The following is a 25,292-nucleotide window of genomic DNA, read 5'->3' as shown; positions in this document are numbered from 1 at the left end:
CGTGCGTAATAAATTCTCCGTTACGCGAATTACCTTTCTTCTCAAAGCCCGAATGTTGCGCATTACAACACGAATAAAATAAATAATATACGTAAAACCAATGCAGACCTTGCCCTTGCATTTCACTCTGGTGTATATATACATAAATATATATAAATACTATAATAATATGGTTGGCAACACCCATACCCATATTCCATACTCCTCCCCGCTTCTCGTCTCATTCAGGTTGCAGACGTAGGTACTGACCAAGCAGACGTTTGAAATTCAAACATTCAAATACGAAGCTTCGCAGAGCGCGGTCGCGTTTACGAACAGGCTAGAGCCGTGGTTGCATTTACGAACACGCGTGTGAAAATAGTGCGCGCCAAAAGTTTGACGTTGGTGACATTAATTTTTTTTAATAATTGTGTTTAATTTTTTGAAGGATAACAATACAATTTATAGATTTTTATCTGATTGTGCTCTTGAAGACCCAGAAGATTGTTGCTGTTTGAGCTGTCTAGATTAAATCAGTCAAGATGCCTCCTTGCGGCTTTATAAGGTAAGGGATAAAACAATTCAATAGGAATGGAGATAAAAATGTACAATGTCCGCCGTGATTGATTTAGCGGCCGTCTGTCGTTTTGAAGTTTGAGAGTTCATAAATAAAACATACGAGAAAAATGCACGTATCCGCAGAGTTGGAGGGAGTACCTACAAACCCCTGGCAAAGCGAAATAATAAAGTTTGCAAGAGCCGGTGAGTTGTAAGCTGCAGTTTTGATTCACTTAAAAAATTCTAAAGTAATATATAACGCATAATTGTAATGAAGCCCTAAAGAGTAACATTGTATCTCACAATATCAATGGAAAAAATCCTATAGTAATTTTAATAAATATATTCTTATATTTTTTCGTGTTAATTCGAGGAAGCTTTTTTAAATTTTAAAGTTCAACAGAGCAGAAGCAATCTAGGTAGGTACTTATATTTTGTGTTTGGTTCAGTTTTAGAAAAATATTAGTGGTTTGATGCCAAAGCGAATCTAATTTATATTTCAGAATGCAATTAAATACTTCATTGTTAAAAACATTTTATTTTTATTCTTTTTATTATACCTACGACAAATTAAGTATCCGTTTACAGGTCGAGATTAATTATTTTAACATTCTTGAAATTCGGGAAGAAATATTTCCAAAAAAAAATTTAAGGTTATGTCTTGACAATTCTCATCCGGAATCTTTTCACTATTATTTATTTTTTAAGATTTTTTTTATGTTATTTTATTTCATTGGAAAAGGTTACAGTCACAATATTTTATAATGTTTAGTAAAATATGTGTAATAATTGAACCAATGATAGGTTTTCATTGATGTTTCTTAATTATTAGTGGATATAAAAGAGATGAGAGTACATTAGCCTGATGGGGATGAGATGGTGGGAGGGAGAAGAAGGAGATTATGCCAGTCTGTGTAGATTAATATACTCGTATATTACTCGAGTAAAACATATTTATTAAATCATTTTTATTTCCCCACTCGTACAGTGAGATAGCAATAATTTATTGTTGTTTCTGTTTTTTCTGCAAAAAAAAATAAAATTTGTTTATTTTCGTTTTCTTTCTTATATTTTGATAAAAGCAGTATTATTTTCCCATAAAGTTACTTTACGTGTATATTGGCGTCGGCAAAAAAACCATGACTGGATTAACTAAATTATGTAGATTATTATATTTAATAAGCCAGGATTGAAAGTAAAACAAAATTAAAAATATTTTGCGTAAAATTTTTATCAAATAAAACCAAAGATTGCTTTTCCTTTTGTGAAATAACACACGACATGTCGGTGACATTGCACCGAAAACCGTTGAACCGTTGATTACCTCGTTGTAATAACTTTTATCGCGATATCGAAAATGAAGCTGTAACTTTAAAAAAAAAAAATTTAAACTTTTACAAATTTAAATTTATATTTTAATTTTATTTTCTTTTATTTTAATTTTATTTCTATAATTTTCATTTTATTTTACTGTTTATTTTATTATGTATTAAAATATAGTAATATGAAGGCTACATGTATCCTCGCTTTCACTCTTGTAATCTCTCAAAATAAATTGTATCGGTGATTTCACCATTAAGTATATTCACTGTCAATTTGACTGTCCTAGAACGGGAGACCTTCCTAGTTGGACAGTCAAAATCTATGCTGTAATATTTTTGTAACAAACAAATAAATAAATAAATAAAATAAATAAATAAAACTGCCAAGTGTTTCTACTGGTTCTTTACATTTTGTCTCCCGAATTACAGTTTCCAAAGTTTGTTTGTCTCTGTTTTTAAACTAACGAATAGATAGTAAAATTTAGGCGATACGTGAGAGAACATTTATTTTTATTTTTATTATAAAAAAGACTAACATTCCCGGGTTACGAATAACCTGATAATGTTTGAAAATCTCCTACTACCACCACAGTAAGCGGTAATGTTGCTTATGTTGTGTTTTTAAGTTGTATATTACCAAATCAACCATCTCTGAACATATATAATTGGTCTGTTTCTTTTCCATCCTCCTCTGTATATTATATTAATAATAAACTGTTTATGTCATGTTATATATACCTGAAAATAATTCAAAAATATAAATTTCTTTCGTATTTAGTTAGGTAGGTGCTCGTTTGTATTTCTTTTAGCAGGCTGTAATTACTTAGTGTAAAGTATGCAAAATCAGGTGTTTTTGGTTTAAAAAAATTAAACCTAGAAATATTGTAGATGCTTTTATTAATCACTGCAAGTAGGAAACATCTTCATCAAACAAGAGTGAAACATCAAGTATTTTTTAAAAAAACATGCAAAAAAATAAAGTATTATGCCTATAAAAATCGTTTTGAAGGGCAATATCTCCTACTTTTCTTTTTTTTCTACACCTTTTCGGAAATGGTTTTATTGAATAACGTGGCAAATTAAGTTATGTGCATTATGATTGGAAATCATTTTAATATTTGTGCCTGAACTTCACAAGATAAAATAAAACATCCATTTTTGCGTAAATCATATTTGAACTTTTTTTGAAGGAGTGCAAGCTTCGCCCCATTCCGAATGCTACACGCCGAGGAGCGTTTGTACGTTTTCAAAGAAAGCATTTTATGGTTTGAGTTTTTGTATGTTTTCATAGAAACTCATCACTTTGTGGTTCGATTTTTAATAATTTTAATTTTCGCACCTTTTTATCAACGTGCAGAGTTGTTTAAAAAATAATCAAAAAGTTAACTGGGTATGTTGTTTGCGATTAAATAGCAATAAATCGCACAATGGTCCATCTTTCATTTCGTCCCTTTGAACAGGAGACAGGAGTACAGGAGCGCAGAAGGGCTACGAGGTGTGCGGGTGGCGGGGAGTGAGTTATGAATTTGGTCATTGACACAAACCATTTGGATAACCGGTCTGTTGGTACTGGTAGTTGGCTCGTTGGCGGCTGGTTCATTGGTTGATGCAGCGGTTTGTCCCCAGGCCCCAGGCCCCGTGCCCAGAGACCAGTGCAAGGGCCGCGACGGGGGATACAATTTTGGGCAATTATCTGTACTCAGTGTTAAGTTCATTTTGTATTTTGTTATTATGGTCCGGGTAACAGATAAAAACGGGATTGCAGGCCTTAACGAATGAATTAACAGGATTCTTGTTAGACTTTTAGTAAATTTATGAAAACCCGAATATATTCGCATTTCGTCATGTGATATGATGAAGAAAAATGCACGTGTTCCGGTATTTCTTACTTATTAATTCATATCGATGATGAATTGATATCTTTTTGGCAATCATTGTCATAAACAATAATATTTATTTTTAGTCAATCGAAAGTCATAATTATTTCAAAAAGCACGTCAGATAATGGCTTTAGACGTATTTGGTGATCAGACTTAAATTGTCAGGTTCTTCTCAATCTTATACTTCCTTATCTACTTCACAACCCCATCTACTTCACAACCCTATCTAATTCACAACCCCATCTACTTCACAACCCTATCTACTTCACAACCCCATCTACTTCACAACCCTATCTACTTCACAACCCCACCTACTTCACAACCCCATCTACTTCACGGGATGCCGTAGTTCCACTGGACTCGATATTTTATCAATTTAACCAATAATAAAGACAAGCGCACAACTGACTTCGGTTTATCGCTAAAAAATAAATAAAAACAAGACTTTGCAATTAACCATTTAGCCCTCTTGATATATAGGCATATTGACCGTTATATGTATTAAAGATTCTGTCTGCATATTAATATTTCTTCATTTAAGTCGGAGAATGTGTGTGTATTTCCGAACGTCTCAGAAAACTGAACTGTTTTTGAAAGGCGATGAAATATATAACATAAAAGCTTTTAAAAATGGAAAACTTTACGTTTTAAATACTGAAATAAAATTAGTCTAAAAACGGAACTAAAATTACTTATAACGAAAAAACCACATATTTTTTTAGAAAAATGTATCATAAACTTTACTGCCTCACTTTTTCGTCGTTTCATACAAAAATAATAAATAGTTTCATAATTTTTTCTCAAATTGCGGGCGAAACCTTTCGTTTCATAGAGGTGTACATGTACATTTAAATCATTCTGTGATTAATTTCTATATGTTATTATAATGCTTTGTGTTCTCTCTTTCTAACAATGTTTAGTTTGCTTTTATAACTATAACGGTAAGGGAGACACAACGATTTTTGTGAGACCATATGGTAAGCAATATGAGCAAATTGATTCTACGGGTAGTAACTGTTTGTTCTCAACAGAGATGTGCTTTATTTCAAATGGAAATGCAAAATGCAAAATGGGTATTTTCCATTTTGAATTTTAAATGCTTTTCTCAATGCATTTTCCATTTTAAATACTTTTTTGCAACATTCTTCCTACTATCTCCACTCATCTTTTTTCATAAGCCCCAAATATCAGTCGGTCCTCAACCTCGCTATGAGAGATAATTTACATTTGTTAAGTTGCTCCCTGGTAGGTATTGACCTGGCAATAGAGTGATACCATTACAAAAAATACTGATTCAAATACTGAACATGGCCGACGCTGTAATATTAAATGTTAGATAGCAGTTTCTATGTTTTTACGTTGGCAACATTAGCCCCGCGCAAATTTTTTGTGGTTTCATAATCTGTAGTCGTGGTGTTTTTGGATTTACCATCATGTAATATGTTTGTTCTACATTGATGTCCATTATTAAATGACAAAATTGTTTAAAAATTCTATAATTATTTTAATTGTTTGACCTGAGAAACCATTTTGCATTTTCAATACATTTTGAAAATAGGTATTTTGCATTTTGCATTTACAGATGGAAAAGTTTTGACCCATTTCCATTTTGCATTTCAAATGGTTTTGGGTACCCATTTTGCACCTCTCTGGTTCTCAAACCGATCAAATTAGCAAGAGGAGTCAAACAATGATGATGATGTTTCCTTTGTAGTTAGTAAAAAGCATACCGTTTTGCCGTGATTTTGCCATTTTGTAATGCAGAATTAATTAACAAGATCAATGACTGCATTGTGTTGTTGCTCCAGGGGCAGGGGATTGAACCCTCGACCTTTGTGTCTGCAGCTCGCAGCACCCACTCTAATCAAGATTCCTTGAAGCGCATTCACTTCCTGACACATATCCGTCCTTCATTATTGCATCTATCTAGCTGTAACGCGTTCCCGACTGCATTTTAAGTTTAATTGAAAACATGGAATTTTGATGTCCAAACTCTTAGATGGAGAATTATTTAATCTATGTAAATAGATTTACTGAAAAATCGAAATAAATAATCTAACTATAAAAATTACAAAGAAGAGTATCTTTGGCGGCGTGGCTTTGTTTTTTTATACAAAAACTAAAGTTGATTCATGAAATTTTGCACACATTTTTTTTTTGCTTTAGTTGCACACAGTAATAATAATTTTCCCCATGGCTTATGTTATCTTTGGGGATGCTGTGTGGATTGTTCAAAGAAAGAGAAAAATTACTGTCGACACCTGATTTGATTTGAAAGCCGGGGACTCTTATCATTATTCTAATTTTCAAAAAAAAAATCCTTCATGTTATATAATATATGTAATATTGCTTTATGTCTAATTTATATGCATTAATGTGGATATTCACCAGAGCTTCATAGCTCATGATGGAAATCTGGTGATTGCACGATTTAGAATCTGGCGATCGATCTACAATCTTATTGGAATGCAGTAATAATTATTAATCTTGTTAGTAGACAAGGAATGCAGCAGTCATACACTTTTATTGCATATTTACTATCACGCCATCTCATTCATACTCTGTCGTTTCTTTCATACATTTAGACACACGTTTCAATACAGTAAATAAAGTAGCTAGCTAGCTGAAAATTAAAGCGTTCAATAATATAACCATAAAGCAGATAAATCACTCTAAAAACTTTCAAACGGTGAGCTCTGGCGTCACGAAATTTACACATATTATGTTTATATCCAGGTCCAGAATTTCTAGAGAAATGCACTTATTTTCAGGTATTTCTAGATCACCGCAAATATTTTTATCAATAAGGTCGCATAAGACGCCCAATTTTATTTTGAATTAATGAATAGGATTAATTAATTAATCAATTAATGATAGGATTCCCTCTCAGTAATCAATCTGTTGTATTTAATTTCCATGTAAATGAGTCAGTCAATATGTAAGGAAATTCGCTTCAACGGGGAAATACCTTCATACGTTTTACGTCTTACGAGGTATTTGTTTAGTTACCTGCGGGGAGTGGGGAGTTGGGAGGTACAGCATCCTCTGATGATTCCAGGAAGATGGTTAGTCATCCCGGGATAAAGGACAAGAAATTCTAGAGAGACAAGAATAAGGAAAAGTCTATAAATATTTAAAAAAATTACCCACGTGAATCCTTAAAACCTAAACCTGCGCACATTTCTGCATAATCATATTTTATTTGGACATTATAATATACACGGTGTTCGGAAACTAGTGGTACAGGACGGGAACTGGTTTAAAAAAAAATTTTTTTGACAACTATAGGATTAAAGAATTTTTTAGAGATGAATCTGTGCTTCAACGCAATTTTAATTACAATGATTAGCTGATGTAATAACCCGTAGCGATCGTTTTTTTTCACACTTGAAAAAATTCTCTTGCTCGAAAACGGAAGCTCAAATCAAAAAAGGTATAATGCAAAATCGTCGAGTTAAAATATTGTATCTTCATTTCCGGTCGAAAATGCGTTAAGTACTGATGTACCAAAGATAGAATATATTCTTATGCGTTCAAATATTACATCTCCTATAACTATCGTCACCAAATATAAACATATTAAAATATATATTAAATCATACAGATACTGTTGACCACATAATTTGCATCTCCTTAATTTTTAGATTATCGAAAGTTCATACCTCTATATTGTATTTATATAAGATACAAATACTATAATATGGAACTAAAGTGGATAATGATTGTATTGAAATTTCAAAATCTTATCTCCCCAGGCTTACAAACTTTCAAACTCGGTTTTCTAAGCACTATGTTTTTTGGAGATACGATATTTTAACTCTAAGCCACTGAAATGCGATGTGGATTCACGAGTTTCCTGCTTGTATCAATAATGTTTTTAATTTATTTTGCAGTATTTTTTTTATTGTGATAAAAGAAGTGAGATTTTTTTAAATCTCACAAACTTGTCAACACGCATTTAATTGCTTGCAATCTAAAGTGTTTTCCTTTTGTTCTGTTCATTGAAACGGATTGCCATAAATTAACAATAGTAAAAATAAAATAAAAAAAACATATTATCTTAGCTGTTATTTTAGTGTTGCTATAAATTAAAAATCTTTTAACGGAACGGGAAAAACAGTAATTAATGACCCGTTAAAATAAAACTCAGAAAACATTTTTCGTTTTAGTTTTAGTACTATTTTTTTAAAAGATCTGCTTTTACAATATATTACCTGTTGATTTGAGGGTGATAAAAGTTTAGTCGCCGCTGATTCGCATTATATATTTATTTCTTGATTTATTATCGTTTTTAATTACTATAACTGTTAACGTGTTGCGTTTCAGGCTTCACAACAATCAACTAACATTCCGACATTATTTTTTATTGATTCGTTTAATTTATTATTCATCATTAATGTGTGCGAAGAAGCTGTGAATATTTTTTTGCAAAGTTCATCAAACTTCACTGTAATATGAGGAGGACATAAATAATTAATAAACAGGTTGGAAATTTTTTTAAATATACAGTAGAAACATTTTAAAGAGATTTGTGCTTCTGTAGTAGTTTACTCGATGCTTGACAAATACGAGAAGTGTAGGTACCTACACAAGATCTACAATATTAAATAATATTCAAATATCGAATCAAAATTACAAGATTGTATAGTGCGTACTGCGTAGCACAAATTCTATGATCGGATGTGTAAATAAAATTCAAATATATAAAATGAAGATTACAAGATTGTATATGACACAGTACAAATATTATTCAAATATCGAATCAAAATTACAAGATTATATAGTGCGTAGCTCAAATTCCACTATCGGAGGAACAAACAAAATTTAAATATCGAATCAAGATTACAAGATTATACATGGCACAATACAAATAATATTAAAATATCGAAAAACTTATTTACTCCTGTTAATTCTTGTTAATCACAAGTATTTTACGACCTTGCGAGTGTGTTGACGCGAGTTACTGAGAATAATTAGTTTTAATGTGTAATTCCAGTAGCCAGGTAACAACTCTCATTGGAGGTAACTGTTCATGTAATACCGGCTCTGCCATAATACGAGTATGTCATCGCAACACACAATCCACTGCTGAAGACGCCACTGGATGGCTTGAATAATTACCAATTTGTACATATGTACTTATTCTCAAAATGTACTTATTCTTAAAATGTACTTATTCTCAAAATGTACTTATTCTCAAAATGTACTTATTCTCAAAATGTACTTATTGTCAAAATGTACTTATTCTCAAAATGTACTTATTCTCAAAATGTACTTATTCTCAAAATGTACTTATTGTCAAAATGTACTTGTTCTCAAAATGTACTTATTCTCAAAATGTACTTAATCTCCAAATGTACTTATTCTCAAAATAAGCATTTATCATAGTAGTACGTATACAGATATTTAAAAAACCATTAAATTTTTTGACTGGTTTTGACTTAGTTTCAAAATTTCTCAACGATTTTAAATATTTTCTGTGAGCAGTTGATATTTCAATGATTGAAAAATATGGGCCAAACAATTTTAAAATTAATGAGAGCCCTGCTGGAGAGTTCAAAAGATCTCCCTCAACCAGTCTCTTCCTATCCGGCCTGCCACGCAGACAATCCTCACTCCATGAACCTGCTCAAGTCACCAGACCTAGCGAACCACTTGGGGTGACCTACAGCAGAGGTGTTGGTAATCCAATAAATGGTTCCCGGGGCGGGGGTACTCATACCCGCCTCCCAATTGTAAACCAAGTTAGATTTAAGAAATATATTATTTTACTTCACTATCAACCTGAAGCCATGTTCAAACGCTTACATCATGTATGTAAATGATACCTTTTTACAGGGCATAACTCGTTTTAAAAGGGAGTAAGTCAGGCTATCAACTATTACCTCAATTATATTCAATTTAAATAAATTAAACATTCTCGTGTAATAGTATATTTGCATTTCGTTCCAGAGTTGAAGACGAACACTTTATCTCTGTGGAGAGAGACTCCCATTCTCGTTATTAGTCCTTATTAGTTTCACGCCTACCACTGTAAGTCTAGTATTACATTAAATTAAGGGCAATACTTGCATGTCTTGGATTGTTTCAACTTCATGGACGGCTGCGGCCAATCTCACGCTGTTTTGTAGTTATGAATGGATAATTATGGTTTTGTTTTATTTATTTTATGCATGTGGATAGTTTACATTTAAGCTACGATTTACTTGGGTCACCGGCTACGTATCCCGGAGTGCGCAAATAAATATAATGTATTTCATTTATTCTTTTTTGAATGATTAACTAATGTTTAAGAGTCAAGTTTTTTTATGCATAACACAAAGGATAAGGTAATATTTTTGAGCAATAATTATTAGTCCGAAACACCTGTATAAATTTAAAAATCTTCCGAAAAAAAATACACGCTGACGAAGGGAATTGAACCCGCCGAAATTTCAATTTAAAGGATATGTTATCCTTTGTGTTATGCATAAAAAACCTATCAAAATAACACATCTGCCCTGATGATGGACACTGCAATGCTGTCCGAAACGTTGGCTAAAGAAGGACTTAGCGTAACACGGCATAACACCCTAAAAACAAATAACAAAAATACTTTTAGCCGTGAAAATCTTAAATCATATGTAAAAAACCTTGTCTGATATCCTCCCGCATTCCCAATTTCTTCAGATTTATAACATGTTTCTCTTAAAATTTTAAAGCTTTTAAGTTCACAAAAAAATGTTATTTTTGAAGATAATATCTATAAATTTGTTATGCCGAAACGGTAATTATGTGAAATCCCTTCGATAGAAATAAATCACAAACTAAGCTCCGAAAATTGTTAAAAACACATTTTGTTCTATTATTTGATATGTTACAAGTATGAAAAAATTCACTGTGTATCTTTAAATGCAACTAAAGCATTTGTCGAGAGATTTTTATTATATTTTAAACATTAGTTTATCATTAAAAAAATAACAGATTGAAAACATTATATTAATTTATTTGCGCACTCCGAGATACGCAGACCTAATACTGAAATTATTATGTTTGATATTACACAATTTTCGAACTCTCTGAAAGGAATATTAATTGACGGCATTACCAACGGAGATAGCCTTTGATAGAAATAGAATAGGCTCTGCGTATTGAGGTAGATTGTGCAAAAAGTATTTATATGTTTATATATTTTTGGTTAATAAATAATAATAAAAAAATAAATAAAAATTCTTCAGGGCGCTCGGTGATTTTGTTACTCTTTTCGGTTTCTCTTTATTGACCGATTTTTTTGTCATTCTCTCCAGATCGGATTTCAGCTTTTTTGGGATATTCATTATAAGCTAAGTTATATCTTTGTATAGAATCTATACGTAACCAATGTGATAAGTGGGTTTTACCCTCGCAATATTCATACCGACCAGACCACAGATATTTTTAATTATATCTAAGCACAACCATGACTCGCGAAAAATCACAATTTATTCTTCAACATCCCCTGACTATAATATTATGCAAACGAAATTTCAATTAAATTTTCGATTATTTTTGGGCGCCTGACCAGTCAATCAAGTTTTAGGTATAATATGCTATGAAAAATAATAGTGTCCAATCGAACTTCTGGTTACGGTCAAGGTAGGGTTGGGAACAATGAATCGATACGTTACACCATTTACGCTTCAGTACCTAATCGAAATTGCGTATTTATAAAATGCTATTAATTCCATATTTCACTCAAAACGATTTATTTTTTCTCATTACATAATAATTGAAGAATACGCCGATACATTGTAACAACAAGGTTCTATTTGCCATTTTTATGAAACTGAGATATTGAGGTCCTAAATTTGAAACCCGAGTAAGGACGGGTTGGTTCGGAAAATTTGAACAATTCATCAAATTTCACAGTTAATTTTCAAGTTCTGTGAAGGTTCTATTCATGTTTTGTCACTATATAAGTTTTGCGAAACAACTGGCCAATAATAATATAATAACAGCACTTGAATTGACCCTTCAAAAGACTTGAAAAACAACTTTGAAATATGATGAATTGTTCAAATTCTGTGAAACAATCCGTCCATACATCCGTACATTGATGAAAAAGTGAATATGAAGAACGTATTGTAATAGAATTCTCTTTATGTTTAAGAATATTCTATGCAAAACACATTGTAATTAGCTAAAAAATTGCGTTTTTTGCATAGTTCAATTAAAATACGTTCCGCATAATTAGTTTTTCATAAAAGTGATTTTTCGTGTATTTTTTCATATTTTTCACATTTTCAGATGTAATCTTGTTGTCCCAGCAAATGAGCTCGAAGTACAAATATTTTATCTATGGCAGAAATAATAAGTTGCCCATAAAATATGTAAATTTAAACTCGTTTTATCTAAAAATAAATTTACAATTTTAAATACATCTGTTGCGTAATTATCTGCCAACTTGTATAGAATTTGCACATATTGTAGATAGGGTTTTAAAGCTATGGTTATACTGAGGATTGAACTTTTCTAGCCAGGAACTAGAGTCCACAACTCAAACAAGACAAGCCTCGCCTCGTCCGATTTCAGAGAGATGCGTATATGTTCACGTGCGTGTGATTTATACCAAAAGTTGACAGAATGCATTATCATCGACAACGAGTCTTTGTTTCAGCTCGATCGGATATCGGAGAGTGGGTTAATTTTCGGTTCCAAGATTTGCATTCCTTCATCATCGAAAGTAGAAGTGAAATTCTTATTAACGTATTTAAAAATCTAAGAAATTAATTGAAAAACGTTAATTTTGGCGAAAATATCAGATAAAACGTTGTTCCAAGGACACAATGGAACAAATATTGTGTTTGTGAGGGCACGATGTTTGCTGAAGAATAACTTTTTCTAGATATCTAGATCCAATTTTCCTGAGAGAAAAAAAGTCATCTCTAGAGTATTTCAACTTTACCAGCACGTGTTTGGTCTTTGTATATTTAACTTTTCAAAGCTTCAATGCTGTCAATATGTTTCCTATCTTAAAGGCCCATCTTATACGTTGTATATAGATGCGGTTCATGCTACTAGGCTAACAAAGGAGACGTACAATATTTTCAAAATGGTTTTTGGTATACGCTTTATTGCTATCTCAAGCGGGTATTGCCACTGTAGGGAAATTAGGAATGTAATTATAATGTGAAGATCTGACTGGACCTGTTTGGTTCTCAGCCTCTCGTCATCTCAGCGTCTTGTCTCCAGTTCGATGACATTTAGCTATCAATTTAGGACGTTAAATTGTCATCTCGTCATGTTAAATTGTGCAGAAAAAAATAACATGTATTCAGTTTACGATAGGGTTCTTTGAATTAATTACAGCGAGATACACAAGGATGTGTTGATGGGAATTTATGAATCAACCTGATTTATGTAACTGTTAAACTTGAAAATATTATACGTTAACAAACACTAGCTTAGGTATAATAATTTGACAAATATAAAGAAAAATCCACTAACCCTTCAGGTCTTTGTCATATTGACAATACTATACGATACGTATCAAAAATAAACATATAGTTTTTGAAAAAAAACATAAAAATGTCTAATCTTACATTTTTTTGTCTAAAGACTGAACTAAAACTACCGATAACAAAAAAACACCAATTTTACTAGACAAATGTATCATAAACATTACTGCTACTTCACTTTTTTGTTGTTTTGTTTTTAAATAATTAGTAAAAATTCTCAAAATTTTATAATTATTTTCTCAAAAAATTGCGGTTGGATTCTTTGGTATAATAGTGTAGAGGTATACATTTTATTTCTTCTGTGGTTAACTTCTGAATTTAAATATAAAGCGTGATTTTTTCTCTTTCCAACACCGTTTAGTTCATATTTATCACCATGACAGTAAGGGAGGTACGACGATTTCTATGAGATCATATGAGCTGTTTCCAAAAGCGAACAAATTATCCTAGAGGGGTTAAAACATGGAATTAATTAAACAAATTAATTACCTAACTAAATCTAAAATAGCACTGGATAACCGAGGAAGATATATATTTTTAATTTTCGGTAATAATTGGGTAAAATTACAAACTCCCAGCTAGAATTTTTTACTGTCTGCGTTGTACTTAAATAGATCTTAATCTGTGCAAATATTGTATCTGAAAATGTTTATTGCTAGATCACGCGTCTCGCACTGCTTTAATTCCGTAGATTAGATTCATTAAGATGAAAAGTTAAGTCACTAAACCAGATGGAGGTATAGATTAGAAATTCTAATATTAGTGAATTAGTTTTAACTTATAACTGTTTGCAGCGGAATGGCTAATACCGGAAAAGGTTATTTGTTTATTTCCACAAGACGGCTATTTAAGTATAATTTGCGGTAATAACGGATTGAATTGATATAATATTGTTTTATAGATTAATTTATACCTAGTTATTTGTTTAGAGCTGAATTATTGGGCTATAAAACATGATAACGGGTTATTAGTGCTTATTTGTGAACGTCATTCTTGGCATTCTTTCAACCAGGGGGCGAATTCTGTTATATTTTAATTTGATATCCGCGATATCTGGTGGATTCATAGCCGAAGACCTTAATCGCTCGGCGGTGGAGGACGTAAATTTAGAACAGATCAACAGACATCAGTTCTGAATACTTTTTGAGGTTTGATGAAAGAAGATAGGAAGATGTACCTACAAAATATTTCGTGAAATATTGTTAATAAATCGTTCTGAAAATGTTTAAATAACCAAGATAGTGACGTCATCTGTACCGTCTGGTATGTCATAGTAACTACAGAATAGGCCTTGCGCACATGATCAAGTATCAAGTCAGTGCCACCGAGCAAGTTTTATCGCAGGCATATTGAATACACAAAATGAATATTTTAAGGCGATGCACTACGTACTAATGCAAAAAAGTGTTTTTGTTTTGAAAATTTGGTCGCCTAGAAAAATGTTTCAACTATCTCAATTAAATGCTGCGAGTAGAATACATCTTGGCCTTTGAAATAATCGAGTATTTTTTAGATAAATCTTTTTATAAGCCCGGAAAAAAATAATGTATAAGGCATATGAAAACTGCTTTAAAGTTCAAAATCTCCTACTTACGATCCCATTTTCGGTAATGATTTTATTGTATAATGTGGCAAATTAAGTTATTTATAAAATGATCGGAAAAAAAATATTTATGCCTGAACATCCACAATATCTTACATAAATCAAAACAGCCGGATAGTGCTAAGCGGGAATTTAAACCTTATCACCATATACGTAAGGGGTGTTATTGATAACGGCTCGATTTAAAATATTACACGACGTAGTGCATCGCCTTAAATAGTGAACTTAGCGACAGCACTGTCTTGAAAATTGAGTAAGTGAGTAAGTAATTGAGTATTTGACGGTAAGTCACGTAATGCGACCATTTAAAATATCATAGTTTATAAATGAATTGAACTATGAAACTTTTCTTTAAAATATTGATATTGATGATCCACTTCGAATAACGAATTTTTGTTATTTCACAATGTATTCATTTAAAATAATACGTAGTATACTGGCGGCATGTTCCAGAGAAGAAAATATTCTCATTATCGCCCCGGTTAAGACCACCATTCAGAATTGAAACATTGCTTGGAATGGCTTTAGCTGTGTTTCGTGACCAGATTTGAATAGTCATGTACATACCCCGTTTGGAGATGCCATAGTCTCACTGACTCTAGACGGTGGGGAGCATTTGGGACTCTTGTGCGGTATTCACCTTGCCCACTGGACAGGAATTCCTCATTGTTGTAGTCTGTGTTGGGTTACGTTGGGTTAGTTTAGTTTAGGTTTGGTTAGATTTTTGGTTAGGTTAAGTTATTTCACTTGACAGGAATTCCTCATTGTTGTTGTCTGGTTTGAGTGGGTGCTTCTTTTCTACCTACAGTTATATCTTCAATACCTATGTTGTAAATTTGATTATCTCCACAAGAATGTATGGACCACAATTTACCCATGTTTATAGTCGAGACCGGCAACAGATCTGTCATCCTTGGAATTGTGTCGTAATGTTTGGTAATACACGAAGGCTTGTTATTTATTATTGCGACTCTAACTTCTTCCTTAGTACCATGATAATAATAAAATGAGTACTATATAGGTATAAAAGCCAAGAGGGAACATTTAATAGATAAATGATTTAATATTGACTTAGTAGGTGGAGAGAAAAGTCCCCGAGCCTTGATTAGTGCTTAATTTACATTTTGAAAAGAAAAGCATACATTCGAATTACGAATAACCTTACTATTTTAGAGTAAAACCATCCATTGTTCAATAAGGGTGTGGAACCATATGTAATTCAAAAACAATTTATGTAAAAAAACTGACAAAAAGATATTCGAAAAATTCAATAAAGCTCTGGGGGATATCGCTAAATATGTTCGGTATCTTGCCACTACAGTTTAATTTATATATTATAGTCTAAATATTTACACTAGAGGTTGGGAGAGGGTTAAATTGGTTATTTGTAAAGGAATATGGAAAGTTTGGTTATTTTTTTCTTGCGGAATGATTGAGATCTTTGCTAGCAAAGGAGTGATTTATCATTTTATAGTGGTTAGTATTTGCATACTAAGTGTATTTCAACATGCATAATATATGATATATGTATAATATTATATACCCCACATAACTATATTCCATTGGTCACCATAAAACAGGCAGTCGCCTAGTATGGTGATTCCTAATTATTATATAATTATTCTTATTATTCATATTATTCCTATTATTATATAATTATATTATATATTCCTAATTATTATATAAATAAATGTAACAATGTATTATCATGTATTTTATAAATAAATATATCCTAAAACAACCTGTTTTAATTTAATTTAATTGAAACCGCTACGCCTGAGTGAAAACCCGCAGCTTTGGACAACTCAGCTACAAATCTGTCTTCTAATTCTTCTTAACATAAAATCCTCCTTTAAACATAGATATCTCTCAAATTTGTCCAGTTTATTCACGATACCGAAGTAGTTGGCTTGAGAATGATTGCTTCAGTACAATACATCATACTGTCGGAGATTTAAAGTCTCTTTAAATTGATGATGCGGATGTTCAAAGGTTTTGTTAGGTACGGATTAAATTACCAAAAATCATAGCAATTTCTTTCGGACTGTAAGCTTGAAGTTCGCCCTGATAATAACCTAACTGCAACAGGGGAGGCACTAAATGATAAAAAGAATCACTGTTGTCTACTCCAATTCGTAAATCATAATCAAACACACTGACCACTAAGCTATGCAGGCCATATATATTACAGAAGAAAGCCAACAATCGAGTAGGTTCAGGAATGCAATCTGTCACGCGAATGCCTCCGAGGTGATTATCGGAATGAGAAGTGCATCGACTGCATAACTGCATAGCTGCATGGTCCAGAGGCGGGTAAGTACCATACTAGTACCAGCACGGTAGCAGAAGCAGGGCACGTGATGTGAGAACCCGAGGGACTTATACCACTCACCAGTGATCAGTTGACCAGTTGGTTGAAACTGCTGTCGGAATGGAATATGAAATGCAGTCAAATTCCAGTCGATGACTCTCGCCAGGACCGCATTTATACTTATTTGTAACAAGTTATATTAACACAATATGACTAGTTAGTTGTCGAGGGGTTCAAAGCGTCAGGTTCGGATCCAAAAGTAAATATAAATTCAAATAAAGGAACATTAAATATGGTTTAAACATAATAAAATATTATCCCAGTGGACACAAATATATTTTCCAAAGGGATAAAAATATGGTTCAAACATAACAAAATATTATCGCAGTGGACACAAATATATTTTCCAAACGGATAAAAATATGGTTCAAACATGACAAAATACCATCGCAATTGACACAAATATATTTTCCAAACTGATAAAAATATGGTTCAAATATGACAAAATATTATCGCAGTGGACACAAATATATTTTCAAAACGGATAAAAATATGGTTCAAACATGACAAAATATTATCACAGTGGACACAAATATATTTTCCAAACCGATAAAAATATGGTTCCAAATGTAGTCGACAAACTATTGTTCGAATGGAAAAAATCAATCTATAATTAAGAAAATAAACAAAAATCAAAATCTCCGAATTGACCAAATATATATTCCTAATTAGTGTCGAAAGTATCCCTATATTTTTCCACAAATGATAACCTTTTTACCACGATGCTCAATTTACCGTTTTATTTTACGAAAAACAGATTTAACCATATATTTTCAATTGCTGTAGTGTAATGAAGTAAGTGTAATATTTGACAATTCCTAAGCATTTTCATCATTTCATAGTTATTTTTATTTACGCATTTAGAACTTTTAAAACCCGTCAATATGTCCAATCAAATCTAAAAGTAGAGGGAGGGGGGCGTGTCGTCACATGCACTGGCAAATCTTAATGCTAAATCACTATTTTGATTAATCTTTATAACGAATTGTTTTATATCTGGAATACCGAAAAATTTGCTTTAGATAAATTGAAGGTTTTCCTATCGTTTTGCTTGAGTAGAAAACAAATAAAAAATATAAATGTATGCTCCTAAAAATATTTTTTTTCAATAGAAACGTATGAACGCGTAAAGGAAACAACTTTCAAAAAATATAGTATTATAGCTAAGATTTTCTGTGACAGTTTTACTTGATTAACTTTTTTGTTTTCTTATAAAATTATTTACAAAATAAATAAAAACCATTTTTGTGCTTGAAATCGAACGCTTCTAGACTTCGTTTGTCAAGCGATTTTAATGCATATTCCCTACAATATAAGGTATATCAAGAATATACACATTTTCGGCTCGTAGCTTCCTCTTAAATCAGCTGTCATTCCATTATCGTAGTTGTTGGCGTGGGTACAGATGACGTCAGAACTAGTCCGTAGTGTTTAGATATTATGTTAGTTATTTAATGCAATACTCTTTCAATAACATTTTATTAATAATTATGAGTACAAATAAATACGATAAAACCTTCAATATTCTAAATTTGGAATACATATTATTCCTTTTTTATTTAAAGCGGGCGGGTAATCAGATTCCAGACCTGTGGAAAATTGAGCGTTTTTCTATTCGAATTTTTCACGGGGCTTGCACACAAGATGTATGTATGTTGTTGTATGTAGGTAACTATTACAAAGTGTATTGTGCTCTCAGCATGGGCATGCTGTTAAGCTATGTTGGCTTCCTACGGAAGCATGTCACTATTAACATTGCTGGGTAATGAGGTGATTATTTGAGACATCTCTGCCTTTTATAGTCACTCGTCTCTTTAATGTTATGCTGACATACAAACGAATACTATGGGCCATTTAAAAAATACATTTTTTTAGAATTTTCTACAATTTATGTATATTTATTTATGAATAAGTGCCATTTACATGCATGATAGTTATTGAAAGAAATAAAGTAGAAACAAGAACCTTCTATGCAGTAACCTCGTTAAAATACACACTGCTAATTTTTTAAATTAGTACAGCTTTATACTTCAATATAGCCATTATAAAAACATCAGGTAATATATTATAGCATAAGAGTTGCCAATGGTGTGTAATCTATTTATAACAGAATTGTAGATTGAAACCGTAGTATAATTGTCACAATAATACACACTAGGGAACCTTGATCTAATGGTGGGATATATTAATTTATCTTATTCATTTAACGTTTTTTTTATGTTATTAGGTACCTAGTACCTACCTAGTTTGTTTTTTTCATCTTGTTTTTATTTGTCATTGTTCTTTTCTCTCTCTTATATATATCATATAGTATGGCATTTATCTAAAATATATGTTCAAGAAGTTGAATATTTCATTGGGATATGTGCATTTTTATCGAAAAATATACGGCAAACGACATCAGCAAATAGTTAAGTCGGTGGCCGAGTTGACATCGCGTTTGGGTCCCACCCGGGTGTAGTGTGTTCAATTCCTCGGCTGGCGAAGTCCTCCATCACAACATAAGCAACATTTTCTGCTTACTGTGGTGGTGGTATGAGATTTTCAAATATTGTTAGGTTATACGTAACCCGGGAATGTTTGTCTTTCTTTAAAAAAAATATATATATATTTATATAAATCATCTTTATCTAATAGACACTTTCTTAGATTATATTAAACTTTTTTTTAATGGTAAAATAATGTTTATAAGACAATATGCATAGCACAAAGAATAATAAATTATTATAAGCAATAATTACTCGCCTGTAATACAAATACAAATTGAAAATATCTCCGAGTAAAAATTAAATCCCGAGTAAATCCCGTCGGCGGTATTTATTTTTACTCGGTAGATATTTTTAATTTGTATTGATATTACAGGCGACTAATTATTGCTTATAATAATTGATTTATTTTTAGTTGTCATTGGTAGTTGATTTAATATTTTGGGTACAATTGGATTCTTTTAATTTTCTTAATTAATTTTGAGTGAATCTTGTATCATGTAATCAGACAATATAACATGTTGACTTACAATATTATTTTATAATATTCCTTCAGCAGGAAAAAACATTACAAGATTAATTAATTTAATGTTACTTCTATATGTATTGGCATATTTATGGATTAATAATTTGGTAATGGAGTTATTATATGATGAGACAAAACTACTGCAATCCGGGAAACTTACATCGAATAATCGAAGGGCCTTAGCTTCCCGTTGTTTCAATAGAAAAATTATCTTTCCCCCCTCATTTGAAAAATATAAAATATCAAATAATTTTACCGGTCAGTGGCTGAGTTCCTTCTGATTCCTTAGCTGGCTAAGCCCTCCATCACGACACATGCAACATTTTCCGCTTACTTTGTTGGTAGTAGGAGATTTTTAAATATTGTCAGGGTATTCGTAACCCATGAAAGTTTGTCTTTCTTAAAAAAAAATAGGTTCATATGTGCTTGTAGTTATGGTAGGTTAAGTTATGTTATGTAAGGATAAAGTTGGGTTGGGTTGGATTTTACTTAACTTTTTCCCTCGAGCACTTCATAATTACGATTCAAATACAGGAGCGATTGCAAAACTTCCAGAACCAACAAATCCACTCTGAAAAGCGATCAAATTATTCATGCTATCAAAGTGCACCGTAAATCGCAGCCCGCAATAGCTGGAATAAAGTTGGCTTGACAATACTGTAAATATTACATGGCCCCTGGGTATCGATTCTCCAATCCAGGCCGCTCGCAATCACCGTCGAAAGTACATACATTGGTCGACATTCTTATATTTGAGTTTCGTCGAAGGTACACACTTACATACGCCAAACGTCAAAAGTCATTCCAGAATCACTCGTTGTTCGAGTGGAATGACTTCGTCGAGAATCGAGGCACAGCTCCTCTGTAAAGACACTGGATACCGACAGAAGTGTGGTGTGGGCGTGTCCGTGCGCCCAAAATAAGCTATATTATTTTTTATTAATTTTATTTTAGCAATTTGTACATTCACGTAAATTTATTGTTAATTACACACACACATTATTACATTTTTATTATTTATTATAACGACTTTTCATTAATATGGATCCTACAATCCAGCTTGAATCTATCGACAGACTGGTGCAGACTTTATGGTTTTCGGAAGCGCTCTATAATATCGCATTCCTTTGTAAAATAAACTATTTTGTGTATTGACTTTGTCCTTTTTTGGTACACTAATTTCAATGCACGTTCTGTGAATGTCCTTGTTGTATATAATTTTGTTTAAAGTCTTATGGTAATAGGTTTTTTATTATTGTATGCATAAATATCATCGCGCTCGAGGTCTGTTTCGCTATCAGCAAATTTAGTTCAATTAACATTTTAATTACTGTACTTGCTCTAATTTGGAGAATTAGCAATTTATTTTGTTACATAAGAAGAGAATCGTCAATAATATATATTTTTTGGACTATCTGGGGCCTAGGTCTCGAAAGAATTTAAATTTAAATTGATGACGGCTTGATCGAATCTCCGTTGCAGAGTGCTAGATACTCTAAGCATTTTCTTGGTGCAAATAGAAACATTGGCATCTTAAAATGGCAACAGCCATTGGTTTGAATAGCCAGATACATCCCAACCTTCTTCTTACTCATCTCCTTCCCCTCCCCATTACCTTTAGCCCCATTCTAAACCATTGAGGATACTATAGTCCCACCTGCTCCGGTCAGTTGGGAGCAATTGAGATATCTTTCCTATTGATAGGCATAAATTACTTCACTTCTAGGTAGACATGGGCAGATTCATTCACAAAAATGAATCAATTCAGTCTTATTCACCTGGTCAAGTGAACTAATTCATTTAATTCATTCATTTAATTCCTTGATTCGATACTTCATTTTGGTTTTGTATCTAGAATGCTCACATTTAGGAACCTCAAAGAAAGCAATAATGAAGGATTTTTTCGCAATCAAAGAAATGTGTTCGTTTTGAAAATATTTTTTTAAATACACACACAAAAATATCAAATATAGCGATTTATTTTGTTCATTGCAGAAGTACATTTAAAACTTTACTTAGAAAACCTGTATTTGTAAGCTTTACACTTTATAGCACAGAGTTCATAAGGCGAAGAGAGCTTTGGAGTTACTTTAGTAAAAAAAATGTCGTACGACAAAATAAACATGTTACAATTTTTTTAATCAATATGTTATTTTACAAACAAAATAAAAAAGTAATTTTACAAGTCACTAATAAAATCGTGATGTGTGTATACGTAAACAATAACCACCAACAAATATTACTAATACTGAAAATAAAAATACGTAAACCATTTTTAAATACAAAAAACATTAAACAAAAATAATATACCAGAAAGGCAAGTGTCTATTCTAAATAATATCAATACAACAAAGGATGAAGCCATCGGATTTTAAAATGTTTATAAAATCTTGCTGCCTTTATATTACAGACAGAGGACAAATAATAGGAAATTTCACGTAGATAATAGAATACTCAATAACAGATCAAAATTTAAAATAAAAAAATATATACCGACACTCTAATTGTCATAACATAACATTACGATTACACACACAAAAGACATAGAAAAGCCACATAATTTACGCATATCATTATTAGTATTATTACTGATTACTTTTGTAAAATATAGCACTTAAATTAAAATTGTATCCATGAGTTTAAAAGTTGAAGAAAAAAAGTTATTCCAAATTACAATTTAAAAATAATATTTCGGCTAGTTTTGAAGATGTTAAACGTGATCTTCTCTCAGTGAGAGTAAGTCCTGCTTTTGAGAATATTCTCTCGCATGGTACTGAGGTGGCCATTAGGCAAATAACCTTTTTTGATAAAATATACAGATTTGGGAACTTGTATTTCTTTTCATTCCACCATTCAAGCGGATCGCAATTTCTGTGAAGAAGCTCTTCCTGTAAATATTGGTCAAATTCAATAGTTGCAGCAGCTGTGGGGTTAAACATAGTTTCGGTTTGGTAGCTTGTAAATTTCTCGTCGTGCTTTGCCCATAAAAAAATTGACTGACACTCTGACGTGGTGTTGGAAGTAGACGGTTCTGGACGTTCAGGTTCAATTAGTATCGGACGAACTTGTTCGGAATTGAATATTAAATCGGAGAGTTTTGATTTAATACTACTGACGACCCTTTCTAATTTTGTGGTATCATTAAATGGGATCTTTTTGAATCTTGGATCCAAAATGGTAGCCTCAGCTATTAAGCCTGGACCAGCAACATCACAAAAACGTTTTTTAATTTGACTTTTCAAAACTTCAACTAAATTAAAAAGCTCTGGATACAAATCGGGGTCCACAACCTGGCTATTGGCATGTCGTTCCATCGCCTCACAATAAGTTATTATTTTGGATGATGTGACTTTAGTGTCTGCGGACATATCGCGGGTTATCTCTTCATATACTCCTAAAATAGGCACGGTTTTTATAATCATGTCCCATTCTCGTGGACTAATTATGATTCGACTCTGATTTAAAGCCAATGTTGAAATAATAGCGTCTTTAACTCTCACTACCCTTAACAACATATCATAAGTAGAATTCCAGCGTGTCGGGACATCCTGCTTTAACTTTAATAGAGGAAGTCCCATTTGACGTTGTACTTCTTGAAGTTTGGAAAGGGCGTGAGAGCTCCGTTTAAAATACTCTACCACTGATTTAATTTTACTTAAAGTAGGCTGTATTTCTTTAATGGATGTCTGCACAACCAAATTAATCGAATGGGCAAAACAACCAACGTGCCGCCAACCACCCAAACGAACAGCCGCAATCATGTTTGCGGCATTATCGGTTACAATTGCTGTTATTCGTGAACCTAAATTAAACTCATTCACTTTACTTTTCAGCAGGGAGCTTAAATTTTCAGCGGTATGCCTTTCATTAAAATCTACTATGCCCAAAAGATTTGATGCTAACTTGGCATTTTCATCAACGTAGTGAGCAGTTAAAGCTAGAAAGCCTTGATTATTTATGGAGGTCCACGCATCGGTGGTAAGACAAACACCCGAAGCTTTCGCTATTTTTGCTTGAACAGTTGCGTATATTTCACTGTACATCTTTGGTATAAGAGTACAAGTTAGTGTTTTCCTGCTCGGTAAATGATATTCCGGGCATAAAGTATTAACAAATTCTATAAATTTGGTCTCTTCTACAAGGTGTAATGGATGATATTCGGTAACAATCATTTTTACTAACGCAAAATCTATTTGAATACGCTTGTTTATTGGAATTTTCTTGGTAACCAAAAAGTCACTTATTCCTGGTTGCTGTCTCAACTGTCTTGGAACAGAAGTCGTAGAAGATTCGGCGGCAATGTTATTTTCGTCCAGGGGATTTCTTGAACCTATTGGTGAGCGCTCACGTCCCGTTGAAATGGGTGCCGCGAAGGACATGGTAAACGCAGGGCGCTGGACCTGGACAGGAATAGTCGGGTGTTTATTTTTTAAGTGCCTATTAAGATTTCCCATGCAGCCTGTTCCAGCGCTCAAAATTGTGGAGCAATGCGCGCATTTCGCTTTTTTCCCTCCATCTACTTCAGAAAAGTGACACCAAAGTTCGCTCCTTTTTCTTGAAGACATCTTGGCTATTCAATATGTTGCTTTTTCCTTTAAAAAACGAAGGTAAAACATCATTAGACGATAGCAAAAATAAAAAGTCCCACTCGATTTTTCTTTTTTTGTATAATAATGCTGGCAAACTGAATCCCAGAATAAAAATTATTATTATCTTTCTTCCTAAAACTATCTACATATTTACTACAAAAAGTACAAAAAGTAGGTACCTTAAGGTAACCTTTACATAAAAAAATATTATTTTAGTCATTTAGTGGCAATGAGATACGCTTTTAAAGCAATAATAAGAACGATATTATTATTATCCCACTTTTGTATATCGACCCGGTCACCTGGAATAAGCTTCAACCAAATATATATTATATTTATTTATTTTAATGTTTGTAGGTACTTACCTCAATGGTAATGTTAAATCCATGCGCCAAATAAAAACTGATTGAAATACTGAAATTGGGTGATATACAATTCAGTACAAAAATGCAGAAATCAAAACAAATTACTTGTGATTATCACACACAATTCGACAGCCAAC

General features: G+C 32.3%; 1 protein-coding gene across 1 annotated transcript in view; it reads left to right on the top strand.

Moving 5' to 3' along the window:
* Positions 1 to 292: 292 nt before the first annotated feature.
* The window catches only part of LOC149419128 (uncharacterized), a 157,813-nt gene continuing 132,813 nt past the window's right edge, over positions 293 to 25,292 (top strand). Inside the window, exon 1 of the mRNA XM_089637691.1 lies at positions 293 to 544. Coding sequence (XP_089493817.1) covers positions 522 to 544 — 23 coding nt within the window. The 5' untranslated portion in view covers positions 293 to 521. The remainder of the gene's footprint in view (positions 545 to 25,292) is intronic.

The sequence above is a fragment of the Hesperophylax consimilis genome, chromosome 12 (genome assembly GCF_061612785.1).
Source record: "Hesperophylax consimilis isolate HC1 chromosome 12, BYU_Hcon_1.0, whole genome shotgun sequence".
In the NCBI taxonomy this organism is placed as follows: Eukaryota; Metazoa; Arthropoda; class Insecta; order Trichoptera; family Limnephilidae; genus Hesperophylax; species Hesperophylax consimilis.
Note: the sequence above shows the minus strand (reverse complement) of the source record. Positions and strands in the feature narration are given on the sequence as shown.